Raw genomic sequence first — 20,750 nt, 5'->3', positions numbered from 1 at the left:
ACGTTATCATTGTAAACACATGCCACAAACACGTCTCGGTAACATTTTCGTAGCAACAACAGAAAGACAACAACCATTGTCATTCGATGCAAATTTTTCTTCCTTTTCATTGGCCGACAGTCCACCACGTGACATGCAAATAACTGCATACAAATAATAGTCTGCTCATACGCAATGTCGTCCAACTTTGTTTGGCAGCAAATAATATTCTGCTCATGCGTAAATGAAACCACACGTTTTTCCTTGCGATAGACCTTGAGCGGAAATGGCAGCCCGCTTCGCTGATCTTTCCCAAAGATATTCATTAACTAATAATAATAAAAATAATTTATTATTTATAAGGCGCAAAACAGCATTTAAATTTGATCTAATGCGCACTAACAAACAAAATTATATAAAATTATATGTAAAATTTCCTAAAAAAAAGACTAGAAATTTAGTATGAATCTCCCTATAGGTGATCCAGAAGCAGGTTATATGCTTCTGGTGATCGAATGATAAAACAATTTTTGAACTCGGCCATCGCAAACTGAGATCATGATTTGCTCACTGAACAAACGATATTTTGCTCAACCTCGTCCAATAATTGTCAATTACTGTAACGTAATATTTTGGAGTCCCTCTCGAGTAGCAGGTCTTGTAACAAGTTTCACGACATATTTGTCAGATATTAAGCTGGAACAATAATCGTTAATTGTAACAGAGAATGAAAACCACCACTTTTTTGCACCAAAAAAACTTTACCTTTCTCAAGGAGTAGTTACCCAGTTCAAGACAAGATTTTGCACAGAAAAGAACAGACGTCCAGCTTTCGAATTTCTTTGAGTTCCACTAATATTTCAGATATGTTTGCAACTAATGTGTCGCTAGTCAGGTCATTACGTTGTTGTTGTTGTTGACCACAATCACAACTGGCTGCAGTTTGTTAAATATTCCATTATTTCTTGTTCAATGTGGAATCCTGGTATTTGCCAATTAATTTACGCGCCCAGATTACATCTTGTACTTGAATTTTCAGGATTTTCCGGGAGGGCATGCCCCCGGACCCTCCTAGCATTTCGCACCTTGGGCTCTCCTTATGGGCGCTAACGCGCCCATATTGTATCTCCCCTCAATATCCTCCACTAAGGCTTACAAACAAAAAATGTGTAGGAACGCCCCTGACGAAGGTTTGCCTACTTTTCACACTATGAAGGGGTGGTTTTCCTCGTGCCGGATACTCCTCAAAAAGCAGGCGACAAAGAGTAATATTTTTACGTATTTTGCATTCGTTCCGCTCATTTTAAATCAGTAATGCGGCTACTTCTTTTTCGCATAATCGTGCTTTTTCGCTAGTCTTGAGTACTGCACTGTTGCCAAACCAGTTAATTTACCGCGCCGTTGTCTTACTTGACTGTATACTGCTCTGCTCGCATCTTCCAAACTTGGTCAGAGCCAGTTAGTAATGGAGAATTAGCCGGGAGGTTAAAGTCAATAGAAACGCCGCAGCGTATTTTTCATGAATAATCATTATCTCTTATTACAACTGTATCTAGTCTATATATAACATTTACTTAAAGGAGCTGTGTAACGACTAGCCTCTTCACAGACCCTCTATTTTCTCCTCAAAGTCCGTCGAACGAGCGTGATAAAAAATAAAAACCGCGGGCGATTTATCGACCGCCAGCCAAGCGGGGTAGGAGTGGGAGAAGAAGAATATTTTTCTTTCTCGCTCACTCGCCGTTGATTCGAAAAGAACGAAAAGAAAAGAAAACAACGTCTGCGTACAGGCTATGTAATGACACTATAGGGAGGTTAAGCGACGACGACGGAGACGGCAACGAGAACGGCGAAAAAAGCTATTGGTTTAGATTGGCAAAACAACAACTTTGCACGTGCATCACGCTTTTTTTTGTACATTTCTTTTCCGTCGTCGCACGAACACAACGTGGAAGTGCCTAATTTCAAGTTTTGTCGAGGACGTGAAAATGACCTCGTTAACCCTTCTAGCCAAAACTGAAGAGGAAAATGCAGCTTTCCAGGCTGTCGATTTTTTGAGAATAGGCCAAAAACTTAATGGTAAATATCGTCTTCGTAGTCGTCCTCGAATCTAAAGGTCTATAACAGAAGAAGAAAAGAAACGAGTACCTTTTACTTCAAAGGATACCTGTTTTTCTTAAATTCTGAACCTCGGATAATGCATTTCTGTTTTTCTCTTAAATGGCAAACGATCGCTGAAATCGACCATGACACCTAAAACCACAGCCGCAAAAATCACACTAATGACATCAAGACTAACAGAGAGCTGTCGGGCACTATCACCAATGAAATCAATGAACTTTTGACGTCATTACAACTGACCAAACTTTATCACTTTGGGATCAGTTATTACACTAAAACCTTCACAAACCTTCACGAATGGAAGTGTTTTGAATTTTACGAGCCATCGCCCACACGTCGCATATGATCTTTGTAGTGTTGAACAAGAGCCTCACTACTCATCTCCTCTTGACAAATCCAACAGCTTTGTTCCTCAACGATGGCTGATGGCACGCCTTCCATTCTATTGATTTCAATCTCTCTGTGTGTCAGAGACCTGTCTTTCAATCCTGACCTTCTATTACTTCCTGTGTTTTTGTACGACCTTTTTCTGCTGTGGTGGACTCTCTCATGTTTTCTTAGGCTGCCTACTTGGCTAAAACACTTCCCACACTGTTGACATTCGTAAGGCTTTTCGCCCGTGTGAATTCTTTCATGAACCTTCAGGGTGTTTGAATGTCTAAAACACTTACCACACGGTTTACATTTGTAAGGCTTTTCCCCAGTGTGAATTCTTTTATGTCTCTTTAGCTTTCCTGCTTGGCTAAAACACTTCCCACATTGTGTACATTCGTAAGGTTTTTCCCCAGAGTGGACTTTTTGATGTGACCAAAAGCCTTCTGATCGGCCAAAACACTTTCCACATTGTTCACATTCATAAGGCTTTTCTCCAGTGTGAACTCGTTTATGCTCCCTAATGGACGCTAAGAAGCGAAAACACTTCCCACAATGTTCACATTCATATGGTTTTTCTCCACTGTGAACTCTGTGATGTGTTTTCAGGACTCGTGCGCTGCTAAAACACTTGCCACACTGCCTACAATCATAAGGTTTTTTTCCAGAGTGTACGGATCTCTCATGTTCCCTTAAACTTCCTGATGCACGGAAACGCTTATTACACTGACTACACTCATAAGGCTTTTCTCCCGTGTGGACTCTTTCATGAATCCTTAGGATTCCTCTTTGGTTAAAACACTTGCCGCACTGTTTGCATTCATAAGGCTTCTCCCTAGTGTGAACTCTTTCATGAATCGTGAGGCTTCCTGAACAACTAAAACGCTTGCCACACTTTTTACATTCATAAGGCTTTTCTCCCGTGTGGACTCTTTCGTGTAGACGCAAGCCTCCTGATCGGCTAAAACACTTGCCACACTTTTTACATTCATGAGGCTTTTCTCCAGTGTGAACTCTTTCATGAATCTTTAGTCCTCCTGATTGTCTAAAACACTTGCCACACTGTATACATCTATAAGGCTTCTCTCCAGTGTGAATCATTTTGTGCGCCTTTAAGGACGCAGTATGACTAAAACGCCTGCCACACTGTTTACACTCATAAGGCTTTTCCCCAGTGTGAACTCTTTCATGTCTCCTTAGGTGTGCTGCTCGGTTAAAACATTTGCCACATTGTTTACATTGATAGGGCTTTCCCCCAGTGTGCACTCGTCCATGCTTTCTCAGGTAATCGGCATTTTTAAAAGTCTTCTTACACTGCTTGCACTCAAAGGACATTTAGGCAGTGCTTCTGGCGTGGTGCCGATGGTTAGATTACCTTTTGGCATAAAAAGAAACCTTTAATTTCATTATTCTCATGGTAGCCACCAACTTAAGTTCGATAGTCAACTAGTGGGACAAAAAGACAGCAGAATACTAAAAAAAATCCCAAAGACCTTCCCAAGAAGAAAGGGTCCCAGGACTCGCACAAGCCGTTCACAAATCAACAATTTAAATCTCCTTCTTAAGCACAGTGGGGGTTTATTGTGGAGTCATTGGTTATATCTGAGTGTTCTTTGTGGGTGGTTAAATATTACACATTTTGTACTAGGAGTAAATCTCATCTGGAGACAGCATGATGAAAAGTAAAGTATATGAGAAAGAATACGAAAGTGGTTAAATATTGTGACTTACAAATAGAGCGTATGCCACAGATGTAGCTAAACATTTGGTTAAGTCCATTTGAGAAACAGCACAGAAATCCTTGTTAGGTGCACCCATCTGTCTACTAGGATTTGCCTACTTACCATCATTGGCTTGTTAAAAAAGCCATCGTCTATTTGCACATCAAGTTGATGGGAAAATCGAAATGCAGTCACCATTTTCACATAGACTGTAATGCACCTTGTTTACCCCCCCCCCCCAAATCTTGCACAACCATTGTCTCCACTTTCTTTCTGGGTATTACAGTCGTCCCAAGAGAAATAAAAGACAGTGGTTATGCAAAATGTTTGAGGGTAAACAAGGTGCATTATCATTCGAAGGAAATTTGTATTTCTTTTCATTGGCCGAGAGCCCACCATGTGACCTGCAAATAACTGCCTACAAATAATGGTCTGCTCATGCGCAATGCCGTCCAACAGTGTTTGGCTGCAAATAATATTCTGCTCATGCGTAAAGGAAACCGTGCTCTTCTCCTTCTTGCGATCGCTCTTGTGTAAAAATGGCAGATCACTTCGCTTCCCAAGGATATTCATTAAAAAAACAAACTCGGTGATTGAATGATAAAACAATTATTGAACTCGGTTATCGCAAAATATCGGAATTTGTCAGTGTCTCGCAGATCAATTATTTGCCTCAGTCTTCGGCTTCAGCAAATAATTGATCTGCTTGCCACAGACATATCACAATATTTTACTCAATCTCGTCCAGTAATAATTGTTTATTATGATCTATGTGAAAATGGTGAATATTTTCTGGGTTTTTTTGTTGATTCTAGTGGGGGCCCAGAACAAGGGTATGAATGCTGCTTTCCAGACGTTACTAACAGGGGTTAGATGATGTCGGCGATGCTGGCTACCTCCAGCGGGCTGGACAGAAACTTAAAAGAAATCAGAAAGGGAGTGATGACTTCACTAGACAATGCTTTTGGGAAATGCCAAAATCCCCCAGAGATAGGGACTTAGCTAAGGAAGGCTAAGCAGCCTTATTTATTAGCCTAGCTAGCTATTTTAGTTTTTTAACGATATTAATAATGATGATCATGATCATAATAATCATAATAATAATAATAATATCATAATAATAATAGTAATAAGGACACTGTGACAGGACAGGCTGGTGTCTTAGTGTACCACAGGGAAAAGGACACTCCCAGAAACCTAGTAACCTCAAAGTCACCCTTACAACAAAGGGGTAGTTTGGGCAAGATTGAAGCTTGGTTGTCAACCCACCTAGGAGAAGGCTACTCTGAATAAAAACCCCAACCCTGATGAATTATAGGTGAAAATAAAGGAAAGAGAAAGTCTTTCACCCAGCCGGTATCCTGGGGGTGAGCAACATAGGGTGAAAGGGACAAAGCAGATTATAGCGTTATATTTCCGCCAAAATCCAACTTTTGCTTTTCATATTCATTTCCCACTTTATCTTTGTTGTCCACGATTTGGCATTGAAGTTTCACAATGCAACATTGTAGTTCCACAATCCAACATTGGAGTTCCAAATTGGGATATTGAAGTTCCATACTGCAAAATTGAATTTCACAACACGTCTTGTTTTTACACGAGCCACTCATGTTATGCATTTCCTACCCTTCGACATGCTTTGGTTGCATTTTATGCAAGTTTCAAATATTGACATGCTTCGGTGGCGTTTTATGCGATACGAGGTCTGCGTTTTCGAGGTCTGCGTTTTCAAGGTCTGTGTTTTCCATCAATTTTTAGACACCCCAGAAAAGAGAAAACAAGGGCCACGCGTAACCTGTTTTCATCAAATGTGTAGGACTTATATAAGACTCGTAATTTCGAGCTCTGAGTTTTCCAGGTCTGCAGTCTGCGGTCTGTGTTTTCGAGGTCTGTGTTCTAGACACCCGCCTTCAGATACCAAGCAAAGTAATATGCTTGGAAACATAAAAGATTTAAAAACAGCAGATACATATTTGTCAGTGGGAAACCAAGTTCAGTTCCGAATTGTTATTAGGACCTGATGGCCCCAAATCGAACCCGAAAGGATATCGGGTTTGAATTGTAGTCGGACTCTTGACCACTTGCCGTGTGTTCTCATCTGAGTAGCTAGCCGCTATCATTTGACTTTCACAACTAAATATATACATAGTGTTTTGAAAACTTTCTTACCTTTAGTAACAAGACCTTGTCGCTTTGATCAAATCACACAAGGGAAGATAAAACCAAGAACTGAAGGATTCATAAATCACGTTCCGATGGCGGCCATTTTGATTTTCACATTGTGAAAGGAACCGGAGTGCAAAAACCCGTGGGGAGTGGGGACCTTGGCTGGATGTGGGCACGGGCGACGGGTTTTCCTTTTTTTGTTTGTCTCGTTGGAAACGTTACAAAGCGAAAATTGCAGATTGATTCAAAAAAGTCTTATTTGAGCATTTCAGTCAATGATGAATTTTAATATTGTGCAATAATTAATGCTATGATGTTTTTATCCATTTTACCTTTTGTAGGAGATTTTGCTATCGCTATTTTTTTTTATTTATTTCATTTTATTTACCTGCGTGATGGCACCCTTATTGCAAGACTATAATTTTCTGAATAGAGGCTAAGAAACTGGATGTCTTTACTTTCAACACTTTTACTTTTAGTTATCTTATCTTTTTGGCACGTGTAAATCATTTTCAAAATATATGAGCTGTTCATGCAAAGATTGGGGTGCCAAAATATAAAATTATGATCAGCAAGTCCAGGCAACAAACCGATGAATGGTGCCGGATCTCTTAGTTGTAGACCTGGATCAGTACAATGAAAACTTGTACAAAATCATAAACACGGCAAACTGATCCTTAAAGCAGAAAATATATATATTGAAATATATTTGTCTCTATAAACTTCGTTTAATTCTTTTGTTTAGTTCTTCATTGCCGTTTTATGATTTTCTACAAGTGATTGGGGTGGTCATTGGGGTGGCTTCCCTGGGTTCCCTCGCCTTCGACGGTAACGCATTTTCTGTACGTTCAAGGTTATACTTTGATTCGAAAATTCAGTTGAATACTGTGGTGTTTAATATTGTTTCTTACTGATTTTTCGCTGAAACGTTATTTGCATTAGTAGTGTCTTCGAGTAAGACCTTATAAGGGACCTTTATTTTTAAATAAGTGACCTCAGGAGCTCATCAACCTGCGCCTTCTGACACATGCCCACAGGTATCTCAAACAAGGCAGAAATCTGGCCTGCGACAGGAGCCCATTAGAACGATCTTGGCGCCAATTTAGCATATCTTTTAAGTCACACAAACCAGTCAGCAAAAACCTACAGACCTAAAAATGATAACTTTTCCCTTTTAATGACGTTAAGATTCCTTTTTGATATCTTCGAATGCGTTCATGGACGTTGCGGAGATTCCATTTTCGCGGGAAAAACTGCCTTAAAATGTGTCTAAAAATAAACCGGTCAGTAGAAAACGCCGTGAAATAATATGAGTCTTTATTCATAGTTGGGTAGTCACAACATACGTGCGGCTTTACATACATGACAATGCAATCTATTTAAGGTCAAGTACGATTAAATAAAATTAAAAAGACACCTATTAATAAAAGATCTCTTAAAGCGTTCTCTTTCAACAGCAGGTAAAATAAAATCATGTCCTCTGTTTCGCAAAAGTCTCTGTTTCTAAGGGGGTAATAGTTGGTAAAGGGGATGGGAAGGAGTATCCGTGATAGTGTTCCATAGCTTACAGTCTCGATTTCTGATAACCTCAGCTATTGCATACAGGTTGTTGGTGTATCCGAATCTGAACGCTCGCTTAAAAAACTTGTCAATGCGATCAAGGTATTTAAGCTTATTTACCTTGATATGCCGCTCCCCAAATCTCAATTCCGTACAAAAGCAGGGACATAATTAAAAGATGAAATAATTTTGTCAGTTGTTCTTTAGGGTATCGAAAATATTTACAAACGCGTAAAATGTATAAAGGACTACTAGCTTTGCGTGACAAATTGTCAACATGAAGGTCCCAGTCCGATGGATTCTCGTGGAAAATTATGCCAAGCAATTTCAACCAGCTTTTTCGTTCAATCCCCTGAACCAGAGATGGCAGTGGTTTGGAAATTCTGCCATGCACCACCATCTCCCAGGTCTTAGTGAGGTTTAGTTTCATACGGTTTCTTACCGCCCAGTGTTGAATGCTGTTAACCTCAATGAAAGAGTGATCTTGATGTGCAGACACAGGTACGCTTAGTGTAAGATCGTCGGCATATTTGAGCAATAGATTGCGCTCCGGGTAAACCGGTCTTATGTCGTTTACCATGATAGAAAACAATATGGGCCCGAGGACAGTACCTTGCGGTACCCCTCTGTTAATGCTATAGCAAATTCAGTGACAAAGTCGTCCACGACTGCTCTCTCTTTCCTATTACTAAGAAAGCTGACAATCCAATTGATAACATAGGGATTAATATTGAGTGACATTAGCTTATTGCAAACAATAGCATGTGGAACACTGTCAAAAGCTCTACTGAAGTCAAAAGAGAAAACTCTTACAAAGTCTGTTGTCCTGTCCAACCATGTTAGCCAATGATGATGACAAGTAAGGAGCGCCGAGGTTGTGTTGCATCCTTCTTTGTAGGCAAACTGGTCTGGGCCAATAGCAAACTTCAATACAGGAGAAAGCTCTTGCTTTAGAAATAGTCCTAGTATAAGGTTTGCACGCTCCGGGTTATGGGCTCCTACCTACGATCAAGCTCTCATGTTTGGGCGAGCGAAGCGAGCCGCGAGGAGCCATCCCCCGCTTTCGCATCTCCTCTCGCGTGCCTCACGCGCGTCTACTTTTCACGATATGCTCGCCAGCTAATCGGTAATCTCTTAAATAAATCGCCTACATGCACTCAAAGCCGGTAATGATATTAATCTTAGAAATTTACGAGGCAATAAAATGTACAACCTGTACTTTCTATCAGTAGTTTTCATTACAAAATGCAGCAAAAACGTCAGTTACTTAGCTAACAGTTCAGTTCTCCATAACTCCTTGCAGTAGCCTGCGTAGAGGGTAGATGTTCGGTGTGTTTTTCGTTCCTGGTTGAGATACAGAGGCGCGAAAGATCTGAGGTCAGAGATGTGGGAGGAGGTAGGAGGTTATTATAAAGAATTATCCTCGGCCAGGCCCGTGGCCAGGTTTTTTTCTGTGACAGTGCGTTCCAACGAGAAGACCGACCAAAACGGCAGCACTTGTTTCTTGGAGGGGAGGGGGCGTTGGGAGAATTACGTTTTCTGAGAGTACATTGCGAGCGTTTTGAGGGCCGGCAGTATTAAGAAAAATCGAAACGTGGACAATTGGCAAAATCTTCGACCTTCAAAACTGATTATATGGCAAATAGACTACTTTATGTACGTATTTTGATAATGGCATCACAAGTTCAAAAGTAAAATTGAAACAAAGTTGTAAATCTGATTATTCACAAAGTTTGCTGCTGATCATAATGATCTTTCAGTAGTGTTCCAAGTTGGGGGCTTCTTAGCAAACAGATGAACGATGCAGAGAAAAGTATGTTAGAAAGTACCCCGGGGGGGGGGGGGGGCGCTTATATAAGCCATATAGGTATGTGCCGCCCCAAAAGGAATGGTTTCTGGACCTTTTTGGTCTGAAAACGGGTAAAAATTTTTGTCTGGAATCGAGCATGGTTTTCGAGCGAACAACGAGCGCGTATGAACGTATTTATCGTATCAATTCCAAATGAAAAAGAAAGAAATAGAAATATGCGAATTCGAAATGTATTTGAATAAATTTTTAAGTTATTCTCTGATCTAAGTAACCATGACATAATTTCTGCCTAAAGGCAAGGTCTGAAAACGAGTATGGATTTTAAAGGTCTGGTCTGAAAACGGGTGTCAAAATGACAATTTTGGTCTGAAGTAGGGTCAGGATTTAGAGAACTGGGCGCCACAACAAGAATTCCTAAGAGTACCCCCCTGTTACATGACACTAAACAGATCAGATGGGCCACTCCCGCTACGACGTCCGTGTCCAAATGCGCAGTAATCTCTAACTTGTAAATTTACCTTCAAGGTTTTTAAATGAAAAAACCTCGGTTCTTATGTAATTCTGCAGCCCAAATCTTCACTGATGGCACTTTCAGTTTCCTTTCGAGGCAGTTTTACAACAGAGTTATTCATAGATTGACAAAATCTGCAGTGGCCTCTCTTCTTGCTTTCTTCGGCCCATTTTCTGGCGAACTATGTGAAGAACTGCTCAACCGTGGAAAAAAAATTCAGAACGATTTTGCAATTACAAGTACATTGTAGGCAAAGTATCACTAATTCACTTTGTTTGAAATCATTGGTCAACAACCCTCCAGAGCCTGTGGGGAGGTGCAAGGTGATTTGACGCACCCCCTCGTCCTAGGACCTACAGAATTCCCCATAGTTTTTACTTTGATTGACTTAAGAGTCATCTTCACAAACAAAGGTCATATGGTTTTCATAATGTTGTAGAAGAAGAGCCTCACTACTCATCTCCTCTTGACAAATCCAGCAGTTGTAATTTTCAAAGATGACCAATTGTGCATCTGCTAGATCAGTGTTTCCAGTCTCCCTCTGTGTTTGAAGGTTGTTTGTAAAACCTATGGCTCTGCTAACATTAACGTTTTTACCTCCCGCTCTCTTCCGCTTGCAAGATTCCAAACGTTTAGACAAACTTTTGTTTTTCCGGGAACATTTACGTGACTCAACCAGGGTGTGGATTCTTTCATGCTGCCTTAGGCTTCCTGCTGCACTGAAACGCTTGCTACACTGTTTACATTCATAAGGCTTTTTCCCAGTGTGAACTCTTTCATGGCTCTTTAGGTGTCCTGCTTGCCTGAAACACTTGCCACACTGTTGACATTCATACGGCTTTTTCCCAGAGTGAACTCTTTCATGCTGCCTTAGGCTTCCTGCTTCACTGAAACACTTGCCACACTGTTTACATTCATAAGGCTTTTCCCCAGTGTGAACTCTTTCATGACTTTTTAGGCTACTTGATCGGCTAAAACACTTGCCACACTGTTTACAATCGTAAGACTTTTCCCCAGTGTGAACTCTTTCATGCTTTCTTAGACTTCCTGCTTGGCGAAAACACTTGCCACACTGTTTACATTCGTAAGACTTTTCCCCAGTGTGAACTCTTTTATGAATCCCTAGGGTTCCTGCTTGGCTAAAACACTTGCCACACTGTTTACATTCATAAGGCTTTTCCCCAGTGTGAACTCTTTCATGAATCCTTAGCGTTTCTGCGCGGCTAAAACACTTGCCACACTGTCTACACTCGTAAGGCTTTTCTCCAGTGTGAACTCTTTCATGAATCCTTAGGTGTCCTGCTCGGCCAAAACACTTGCCACACTGTTTACATTCGTAAGGCTTTTCCCCAGTGTGAACTCTTTCATGAGTCATTAGGTTTCCTGCTTGGCCAAAACACTTGCCACACTGTTTACATTCGTACGGCTTTTGCCCAGTGTGAACTCTTTCATGAGTCCTTAGGTTTCCTGCTTTGCTAAAACACTTGCCACACTGTTTACATTCGTAAGACGTTTCCCCACTGTGAATTCCTTCATGACTCCTTAAGTGTCCTGCATTTCTAAAACACTTGCCACACTGTTTACATTCGTAGGGCTTTTCCCCAGTGTGAACTCTTTCATGCTCCCTTAGGTGTCCTGCTAGACTAAAGCACTTGCTGCACTGCAGGCACTCAAAGGACATTGAGTTTGTTCTTCTTGTAACGTGTTATAGTTACGGTACCCTTTGGCAGGAAAAAGAAACATTCTCAGGTAAGTGCACAATGATATTTTGTTTTGGTGCCCCAAATTTGTAGCCAGGGGGTGCGAGATCTGAAGGTTGTTAGGGAGATGTGGAAAATTAGAAAAACTTGAAAGATACCTGCCTATGAAAAAATGGTTCTAGACCTGTCATAAACAGACTACATACCTACATGTACAACTTTACATGACCCCTTCAACATGGAGAATCCATCAACAGGGTTCATTTAATCATATGTTGACTTTGTATTTGGATCGGGGACTTCCCTGTGGTTTGTAAAATAAGACGCATTCATAAATGGTAATTAAGGTTTATCATGCAGCTTTAATACAGAAATAGTGGAACCTATATTACAGTCAATCCCCTATAAAGCCACCTGGGAGCTTATTTTTTAAACATGTTTAACAGAGAGTAAGGATTATTTCAGAGGGAGGGTTATTTAATTTAGTGAAAAGCATAACAAAAGGCAAAAAAGGAAGAAGCAGACTAAAGAAACGGTTTCCTTTCGCCGATCAACAGCATCATCCGGGCTAAGAAAACAGTATTCCGCATGGTAATATTCATGATGAAAAATTGGTGTAAAGCAAAAGGGGTGAAAAGTGCAAGAACGGGGCAGAATGTATAATGCATAATGATAGCGGAGCTCCACCCGCGCGCGAAGCGCGCGCGTTGGCGGAGCCCCATAGGTAAGGAAATGTGGTAATCTACCCATCCAAGAAAATTTGGTAATCACGTGACCGTACGCCCGACCGTCCGTCCGCACCACAGGGCAACCAATGTTTACTGTCATACTTTCTAGCTAGTTTGGAAGCCCAAGAGAAAACTAATTGCACATGATTGCACATCAATGTTTTGATCAATTGACAGCTGTCAAAACAGGGTATCCGCTGACCAGTATCACCTGACCGTACCACGGGCTCAAGTGTTCACCCATCGAGGTCCAGTATTTTTTGAAGTTATCCGCTGGCAAATTACCAGTTTCAAATGATCGTAAGCTCAAGTTCATTTTTTCCAATGATTCATATGAAATATGTTGTGTTTATGTCACTATGGCCCCGCACTGTTTAGACTTTGATTTCAAACTGACCTCGGACGGGAAAATTCAGCCATTTTTTAAAAAATACAGGCGGGGAAGACCGTTTTTTACCATGGTCACGCGTTGGTCACGCTCTACGTCCAATTTTTATACTCTGATTGGTCAAAAATTGACAGGTGAGTTCATGCGGAAAATTTATGCAGCATCATGAAAGTTGTTTACTTTGACAGCTGAAGTTGACAGAGTTTTGTGTCAACTTGTGATGTATTTAACTGTCTTTTCCACTGGATGTACAAAATGAAATTCAGCTGCTATCAAGAGTCTTCTATTATTCATGGCTGGTTTCTTTATTGGGTTTTTGGTTGAGAAATGCGTCGCTTGTCAAAATTCGGTGATCCGATTTCGGATTGCATCGTTTTCGTTTTCCACCTTGCATAATGCGTAAGACGGCTTAAAAGTCTCAAGCAACTGTGGCCTTCCTTAATATCTTTCAGGAACTGAATCTCGAATGGTAAGCCTGAGTAATTATTGTATTTGATGTTTGTTTTGGTTATATCTAATTTCATGAAGTCGAGCACAGTTTATGCAGCAAGTTTATGCACGTTTGTAAGATTTGAGTCAATGATCTGACCTAGTATCAGGTTTGATATAAGCTTACAGAACTTTAAAAAGCCTTCAGATATATTTTCTCACCGCAAATAGAGAGAAAACGTTCCGAAGAATATTTAGCTATAAATTTGGCTGTAGAAAGAAAACTTTGAGCGATTTTCTTCCTTCGAGAAGTGGCATCTTTGAAAAAAGCAAACACCGGGAGGCCGGCTGAAATTAAAGTAAAACATATTAACTTTTCAGTTTAAAGACTCAGGATTTTTAGAGACACTTTAATACTTGTCTTCGTGAATGAAAATTGTTGTCTCTTTAAATGTTTCACCGAATTATCTTTCTTTTATTGATTGTTAGTACTCTCTTGCAATTTTAATCGCTCGTCCGTGGCGTTTGTTTTCATCGTTCATGAACATCGCTTGCATGAGTACTTTAAAAAAATGTCACGCGTATCAAACGCTTTATAAGATTACACATCTTTATAACTGAAACCATTAAATAACAAAAATAATAATAATAATAAATTCGTTATTATGTTGAAACGTAACTCTATTAAAGTTCATTCAAACACTTGACCACACTGACAGCTTGCACTAGAAACGAGAACCGGCCGACCGAATGGGTGATTTTGGAAATTTTTTAAAGGGTTTCGCTAAAAGCCCACGATTGATCGTCCTGAACATTGACTGAGTGCAATTTGTCTTGAAAAACTGTGAAATACCGCATTCTGTACGAGATCTGTATGATAAATTGTACGTACTGTTTCACCTCAGATGTGATGTATAAAAAGTATAAAAGGTTGGTTTACACACCCCCAGATTTGTTGGCAAGAATTTGTAAAGTAAACCTGTCGAACGCAAAAAAATTCGGCCTGATTTGTTTTCCAAGAATTTGTTTTCGAAGCCTTATCTACAGCTCTGATCAAGAGCCATTATGGCTCTTGAATGTGATCGAAGATGTTTGCTATATTTTTGGTGTACATATAAGGCTATCAACTCGATGTAAGATGTTTCACTCTAAAATAACTTAGCCTTTCCCTCCAAAGTCACTTGAATGTGCCCTTAAGTTAACTGATTTGTGGATTACAAGTTTATTGTTTGATTTAAATTATAAATTGATTAATGGGAGCTTCGCTTTTAGCCCTGGCTAAATCTATATATTAGTCTTTAAAACAAAATGTCCACAAACTTGTTGCATTCCTTACACATTAATTTGGGTCATGCTGGTTGACAAAATCCCTCCATTAAAAAAATATATATATTCTAAAAAACAATCGAACTGCGAAGAACATGCTGGTTCTGATAAAAGTTTTGAGAATATAAGCCTATTCCTTGATCAGCTACCGCTTCAAATTCAATTTAAAAAGGAAAAGAGACACTGAAAACCATAATACAGAAAATAGTGGAACCTATATTACTGTAAATCCCCTATAAAGCTCCCTGGGGTCTTAACAGAGAGTAAGGATTATTTAAGAGGGAGGGTTACTTAATTTAGTGAAATGCATTACCAAAAGCAAAAAATAAAAACAAGAGGAAGAAGCAGACTAAAGAAACGGTTGCCTTTCGCCGATCAACAGCATCATCCGGGGTAAGAACACAGTATTCCGCATCATGAAAAAATTGGTGTAAAGCAAAATGTGTGAAAAGCATAAGAATGGGGCGGAATGTACCAGAGGTATAAAAATAAAAACTTCAGCAAGTGTCACCCTTGAAAGGCATAACAATAGTCTTTAAAAAAATATGTCCTCAAACTCGTTGCATTCCTCATGTTAGTTTAGGCCTGTCTCAAAGTAAACCGATCTGCAAAAAAAACATGCTGGTTGAGAAAATCCCTCAAAAAACAAAAATAGATTCTCAAAAAAACAAAAAGGTCCACAAATACGTTGGATCCTCATGGAAGGTGAGGGACTGTCAGGACTAGCTCAATGTAAATCGAACTGTGAAGAACACGTTAGTTCTGATAAAAGTTTTGAGAGTATAAACCTATTCATTGAACAGCTACCGCTTCAAATTCAATTTACAAAGGAAAAAAAACACTGAAAACGAGCTGCGAGGAATAAACTGGCTCTGACAAAAATTTGAGCTTACAACCCTATTCCTTGATCAGCTGTTGCCTTAAATGTAAATTCTAAAGAAAAATTCAAATTATACAGGTTTACACAGAATTATGAATCTGCAGCGGAGGCAACCTCGCTTCTTAGCTTGGTTGCCTCATTGGCAATATAACATACATTTATAATATTGGTCGTTAAGGTTTATCATGCAGCTTTAAATGTGGCAATATAGTGGAACCTGTATTACCATAAATCCTCTACAAAGCTCCCTGGGGGCATATTTTTTAAGCATGTTTAACAGACAGGGAGGATTATTTGATAGGGAGGTTACTTACTTTAGTGAAATGCATTAGCAATAGCAAAGAAAAGGGAGAGGAAGAAGCAGACTAAAGTAATGGTTCCCTTCACCGGCGAAAAATGTCTGCGCATGCTCTACTAAAAAAGACACGTGATCTATTTCGCGCAATGTCATTGGCTCTGAGGCAAAAATGCCGGTTGAGATGAAAAAAATAATGGCTGTTTTTTTGACAGTGATAGCGTTGTGGTTTTCTTGCCATAGTAAGAGATCAAAAAACATTTTGGTGAAAGTTTTGAGTGGAATGTTTTCTCTAGAAAATGTAGCGCCTTGAAAACGGCGGACAAACCCAGTGGTGGGTATTTGTCGGAGATATTGGCTTTGCAATCGCCGGCATGGGTGCGAAAGGCATGCCAAAAAGGTGGGTAATTTTGACTTTCTATGCTTACTGTTAGTTTCGTGCACATCGGTACAACAGGAAATTGTAAAGAAGTGAAAGAAAAATTATTAGGCTTTGTTATGTATATAAATTAGCTTGTACCGCTGTGCACGGAAGCGGCAGTTGTGTTAAACGTGTGGACCGTTTTCGTACCAAATATCGACTTGCATCTTTGAAGTTCAGGGACCGTCTGGAGGTCTAGTTCAGTGTATCCTCAAACATTCGAATTTTTATTTATTAAGCTTCGCTGGCATTTTATGCTCAGGTTAAAGTTTCTCGCCCCACAGTCCAACACAAGAGAAAATTGAAAGGTACAGCTGGTGGAGGGCCGTTTGAGCAACAGAATAATAATCATTATAATTATAATTAATAGGAAGACCGCTAAATCTAAATCAGCGCGTTTTCTCTTTAGAATGTGTGTCAAATGGGACACGATTTTGATCGATCGAAAGTGAAAAAAATAGTATTTTCCCTGGAGACCGTACATGCATTATGCGTGCACAAAGTTGTTTTTTTAACTGAGAACAAAAATGGCCCTATCATGTTTGGCACCTTATATTACAATTTAAACTATTTCCTGAACGTTTGCTGGAAGTTATTCTGTACTTGTACTTAGACATCTTTTTTAATCAGCCATGGCATTAATGTTTTCAGGTGGATTGTCCCATAATAATTTGCCCCTCTGTATTTCACTGAGAATTCTTTGGCTGTTAATCTATGTATACGTGTATGTTGTGCACAGTTAATTTTGTATCTCAGCATAAATATTATTTTTTCTTTTATTTTTAGCATACATTGCCATACACAAAAAGAACAGAAAATTATAAATTAACTGCAATAAAAAATTGACTACAATATTAGAATAAAATTTTATATTAGATGCTGATCAGGTATATTTGTGATAATTATGTAAAGTCTTTTTTTGTGAAATAATCTTGAAAAATAGCAGGTAATGTTCCAAAGAAGGATAAAAGTGTAATGAGATCTACATGTAATGATTGAATAAAAATGTTTTGGCTTTTCATAAACTGAGAATTGTTTAAAATAAAAAGGCAGAGCTGTCATTAGGGGCCATAACCCATAACACCTGTTACAGCTGAGCTCACTTGATGTTACAGGTGATCAAAGTGGAAAGCTGAAGGTGGTAATTGAAATTTTTGGGACTTGTATTGGGTGAATCTTCATTTGCTATGGCTGTTTCAAAATGTAATGACAGCCCTGAAAAGGGATGGTTATATCTCTGTAGAGCAATCCTTGGAGTTTTTTTTTTTTTGACACCAGCATACTTGCCCTCTTTGGGTCACAGAAGATTGCTAGCATTGGGAGTTTACCTGTACTGTGTATGTATTAATTGTGATTGAGTACTTTTAAGTTTTATAATATGTATACGCATAATCAGTTCTTGTTTTGCCAAAAAATGCTTTCCAAAATATGAGTTTTCTTATTTACGATGTCAGCTAGAGCCAAAAATTGGCACATCATGCTTGTTAGTTTCAGCCGGTGAGAAATTTGGTACATCAAGTACAAACTTGTCCAGTTTTCAATTCCAAACCTTTGTCAAATTCATGGTTGCATGGTTGATGCATGCACAGCAAAACATTAATTTTTGACATTGTTTCATTTTCTTCAACAAAAGACCAATTTACATAACTTAAAAAAAGGGTAAGAAAATACATGTAACTTAAAAATAATATACATTTCCTTTCTTTAAGTTCCATCATGAGGTCACATAGTATTACATCTTTCTGATTGTTGAGTGTTGGATTTTCTTTTGTACATGTATCAAATTCATCCATGAATTGGCTCACAGGAGGCAATGACTATGATCGATAAGAGTGCAGTCAGACCCTTCAAAGTATTATTGTACACTGTAGCATCCCATCAACACTGTAGCCAGTTTCAAATAGTAAGTTGTTCGTAATTAAATTTTTATACCATCTGGAATATTAAGATAAAAAGAACTGCTGGTAAATGAAATTATAAGCACCACTTTATGGACAGCTCATTATTACAGACAGTTTTCTTTGTCCACAGAGAACCCAAACAGTGTATTAGCTAAGAAATAATAATTTAGATGTACATGTAGTAACACTGTATTAGCTTATAAGATAGTTATCTTGAGGTGTAACTGTCACATCCGACTCGCCTGACAAGCAAGCATTTGACACTGGCAATGTTAATGATCTCTGATTCAAATCCCGTGTAAAACGAATCATAAAGAAACAGGAACACAGGTTCTTACATCTTATGTTATTAGCTACTACAGCATAAATGCATCTTAGAATTATTCCATTGGCTAATACAGCATTTGAGTTCACTGTGTCCAGTCTTTGGGCCGTAGCAAAAGGGGACTGCTCTACAATGTACACTGTAGCTGTAAGCAAAGTACCAAGCTTTTTGAGAAAAATCCACTTTTCAGCATAAAACAACCAAATCTGGCTATTTAATGCAAAATCAGGTGAAAAAGTCAGCAAAAGGCGATTTGTAGGTTTTTTGATTAAGGGATAGGTAGCATGACCATCATGGACCGCTTGCATGTGTATATCCAACAGTGTTTATTTACTGTGCAATATCAGGGCTGTCAAAAAGTTTTTAACTAGCAGGCTCATAATAAAATAATAGTAGGCGGCTTTGGAACTCGCACCAAAGGATTTTGTTAGAGTCTCAGTAATGTCCCAGACCTTCCACGACATTGCACCGTTCTAATGTTTCACAGATCTAATTACTGTTTAAATATGCATTCAATGTAATTCAAACCTGGGAAAAACCTTACAGGAGTTTAAAGTTTGGAGTAAACTTTTAGTCTTCATGAAATTTTAGTTGGATCATGTTGATGAATGCAGTTGTGTAGGATATGCAGTTTCCTATTTTGATCTTCTGTCAGAATTATGAGAGAACTCTCAAATACAGATCTCATTCAAACATTATAGTTTCATTGTAATTATCATTTGTTTCTTTTCCTATAAACTTCTCATCAGGTCTACATTTTGCATGAATTTAATGTGATATATATTTGAAGCGGTTGTTGGTTTACAGTGAAGTATTTTTCATTTTGTTTTTTCTTTATATGAAGTTGAGTTTCTTCTTAGTTGTTGGCTAAGGCAGTGTTGAAGTAGTGACATGCTAACATACTTTATTGTTCATTTCTCTTCAGAAAAGATTGATTGATCCTGAATCAAACAAAGTGCAGCTTCACAAACAAGATTTTTGAAGAACAAATGTGTATTCAAGCAAAGTATATGTCCCTGACAGTGTCAATAAAATTTATTAATGGAAAGATCTGGGTTTTTACTCCTTTGTAGCACTTTTGACTACTCATCACTTTTCTAACCTATATAGTAAAAAGATCATATAGTATAATCAGTATTTTTTCCAACTAACATATTTGCAATCAAAGTTCTCTTCTTTTATATATAGTATTGCCATAATTTTAAAAATTTCATTATCTTATTCAGATCAAGCACAGTTACCACTGAAAAGAAAAAAAGAAAAAAACAACCTGCTCGGTCATAGACGGCTTTAAAGTTTTGATATTAAAATTGCAATGAAAAGAACATGAATGCAGACACTACAGTTCATTTAGCTCATGTTCAAGCTTTTTTTATAAATTAGAAAGTCTTGCTGGAGAAGACATAATTTTGCTTTATCTTTTCGGTAAAAAAAGTAATAAAATAACTTCCAGGTGTCTAAGCAATTTCAAAGGACCCATAGTGTCTTATTTCTCCGCTGCATAGAGCTGTGAACAAAGGCCTTTCTTTCAAGTGACCCGGCTTTCATCAAAAATATTGTTGTCCTTCGTGATCGTGAAGAGTGCAAAGTTGAATCCGGTAAACCCGCCAAAACGCGAGCATCACAGGGAACGAATCCCATAGGAATAGGTGAAAAAGGGTAATAAAAAGTCTAGGCTATTCTAAAAATATCCGTATATGCATTTGCAACTCATATTAAGCCGCAATTTCACTTCTTTCCACTGGAATAAACAAACGATGGATGTATTGCCGCCATTTTGAATTTGGCAATGTCACGTGGTCGCCCGTCGACCAATCAGACAATTTTCGCCGGTGAAAATGGTTCCCTACTTCATGTTCTGAAACTGGAACAAACAAACATCAAACAAACAGCCACCAACAGTTGATATCAATTCTGTATAAAACGAGTGGAATTCAAATTGGAAACACTCAAGCACATGAATTAAGTTGGAGTTTATGCTATCGAAGATCAAAAACAAATTGCACTAATTGCATGAATAAGTTATACCAGATCAGCAGCGATTTTGTTACAAATAGTTGTGGTACAGTGTACGTCCTGGGACTCATCTTGTAAGAAATCATGAGTCCCAATTCAAA

General features: G+C 38.8%; 1 protein-coding gene across 1 annotated transcript in view; it reads right to left on the bottom strand.

Annotated features, from left to right (window-relative positions):
* Nucleotides 1–1,763: 1,763 nt before the first annotated feature.
* Nucleotides 1,764–20,750, bottom strand: part of LOC140931126 (uncharacterized) — a 32,493-nt gene continuing 13,506 nt past the window's right edge. Inside the window, exons 4-5 of the mRNA XM_073380871.1 lie at nucleotides 11,137–11,891; nucleotides 1,764–3,610 (exon numbers count right to left, since the gene is read on the bottom strand). Coding sequence (XP_073236972.1) covers nucleotides 2,416–3,610; nucleotides 11,137–11,891 — 1,950 coding nt within the window. The 3' untranslated portion in view covers nucleotides 1,764–2,415. The remainder of the gene's footprint in view (nucleotides 3,611–11,136; nucleotides 11,892–20,750) is intronic.

The sequence above is a fragment of the Porites lutea genome, chromosome 3 (assembly GCF_958299795.1).
Source record: "Porites lutea chromosome 3, jaPorLute2.1, whole genome shotgun sequence".
In the NCBI taxonomy this organism is placed as follows: Eukaryota; Metazoa; Cnidaria; class Anthozoa; order Scleractinia; family Poritidae; genus Porites; species Porites lutea.
This window is presented reverse-complemented; position numbering and strand designations above follow the sequence as displayed.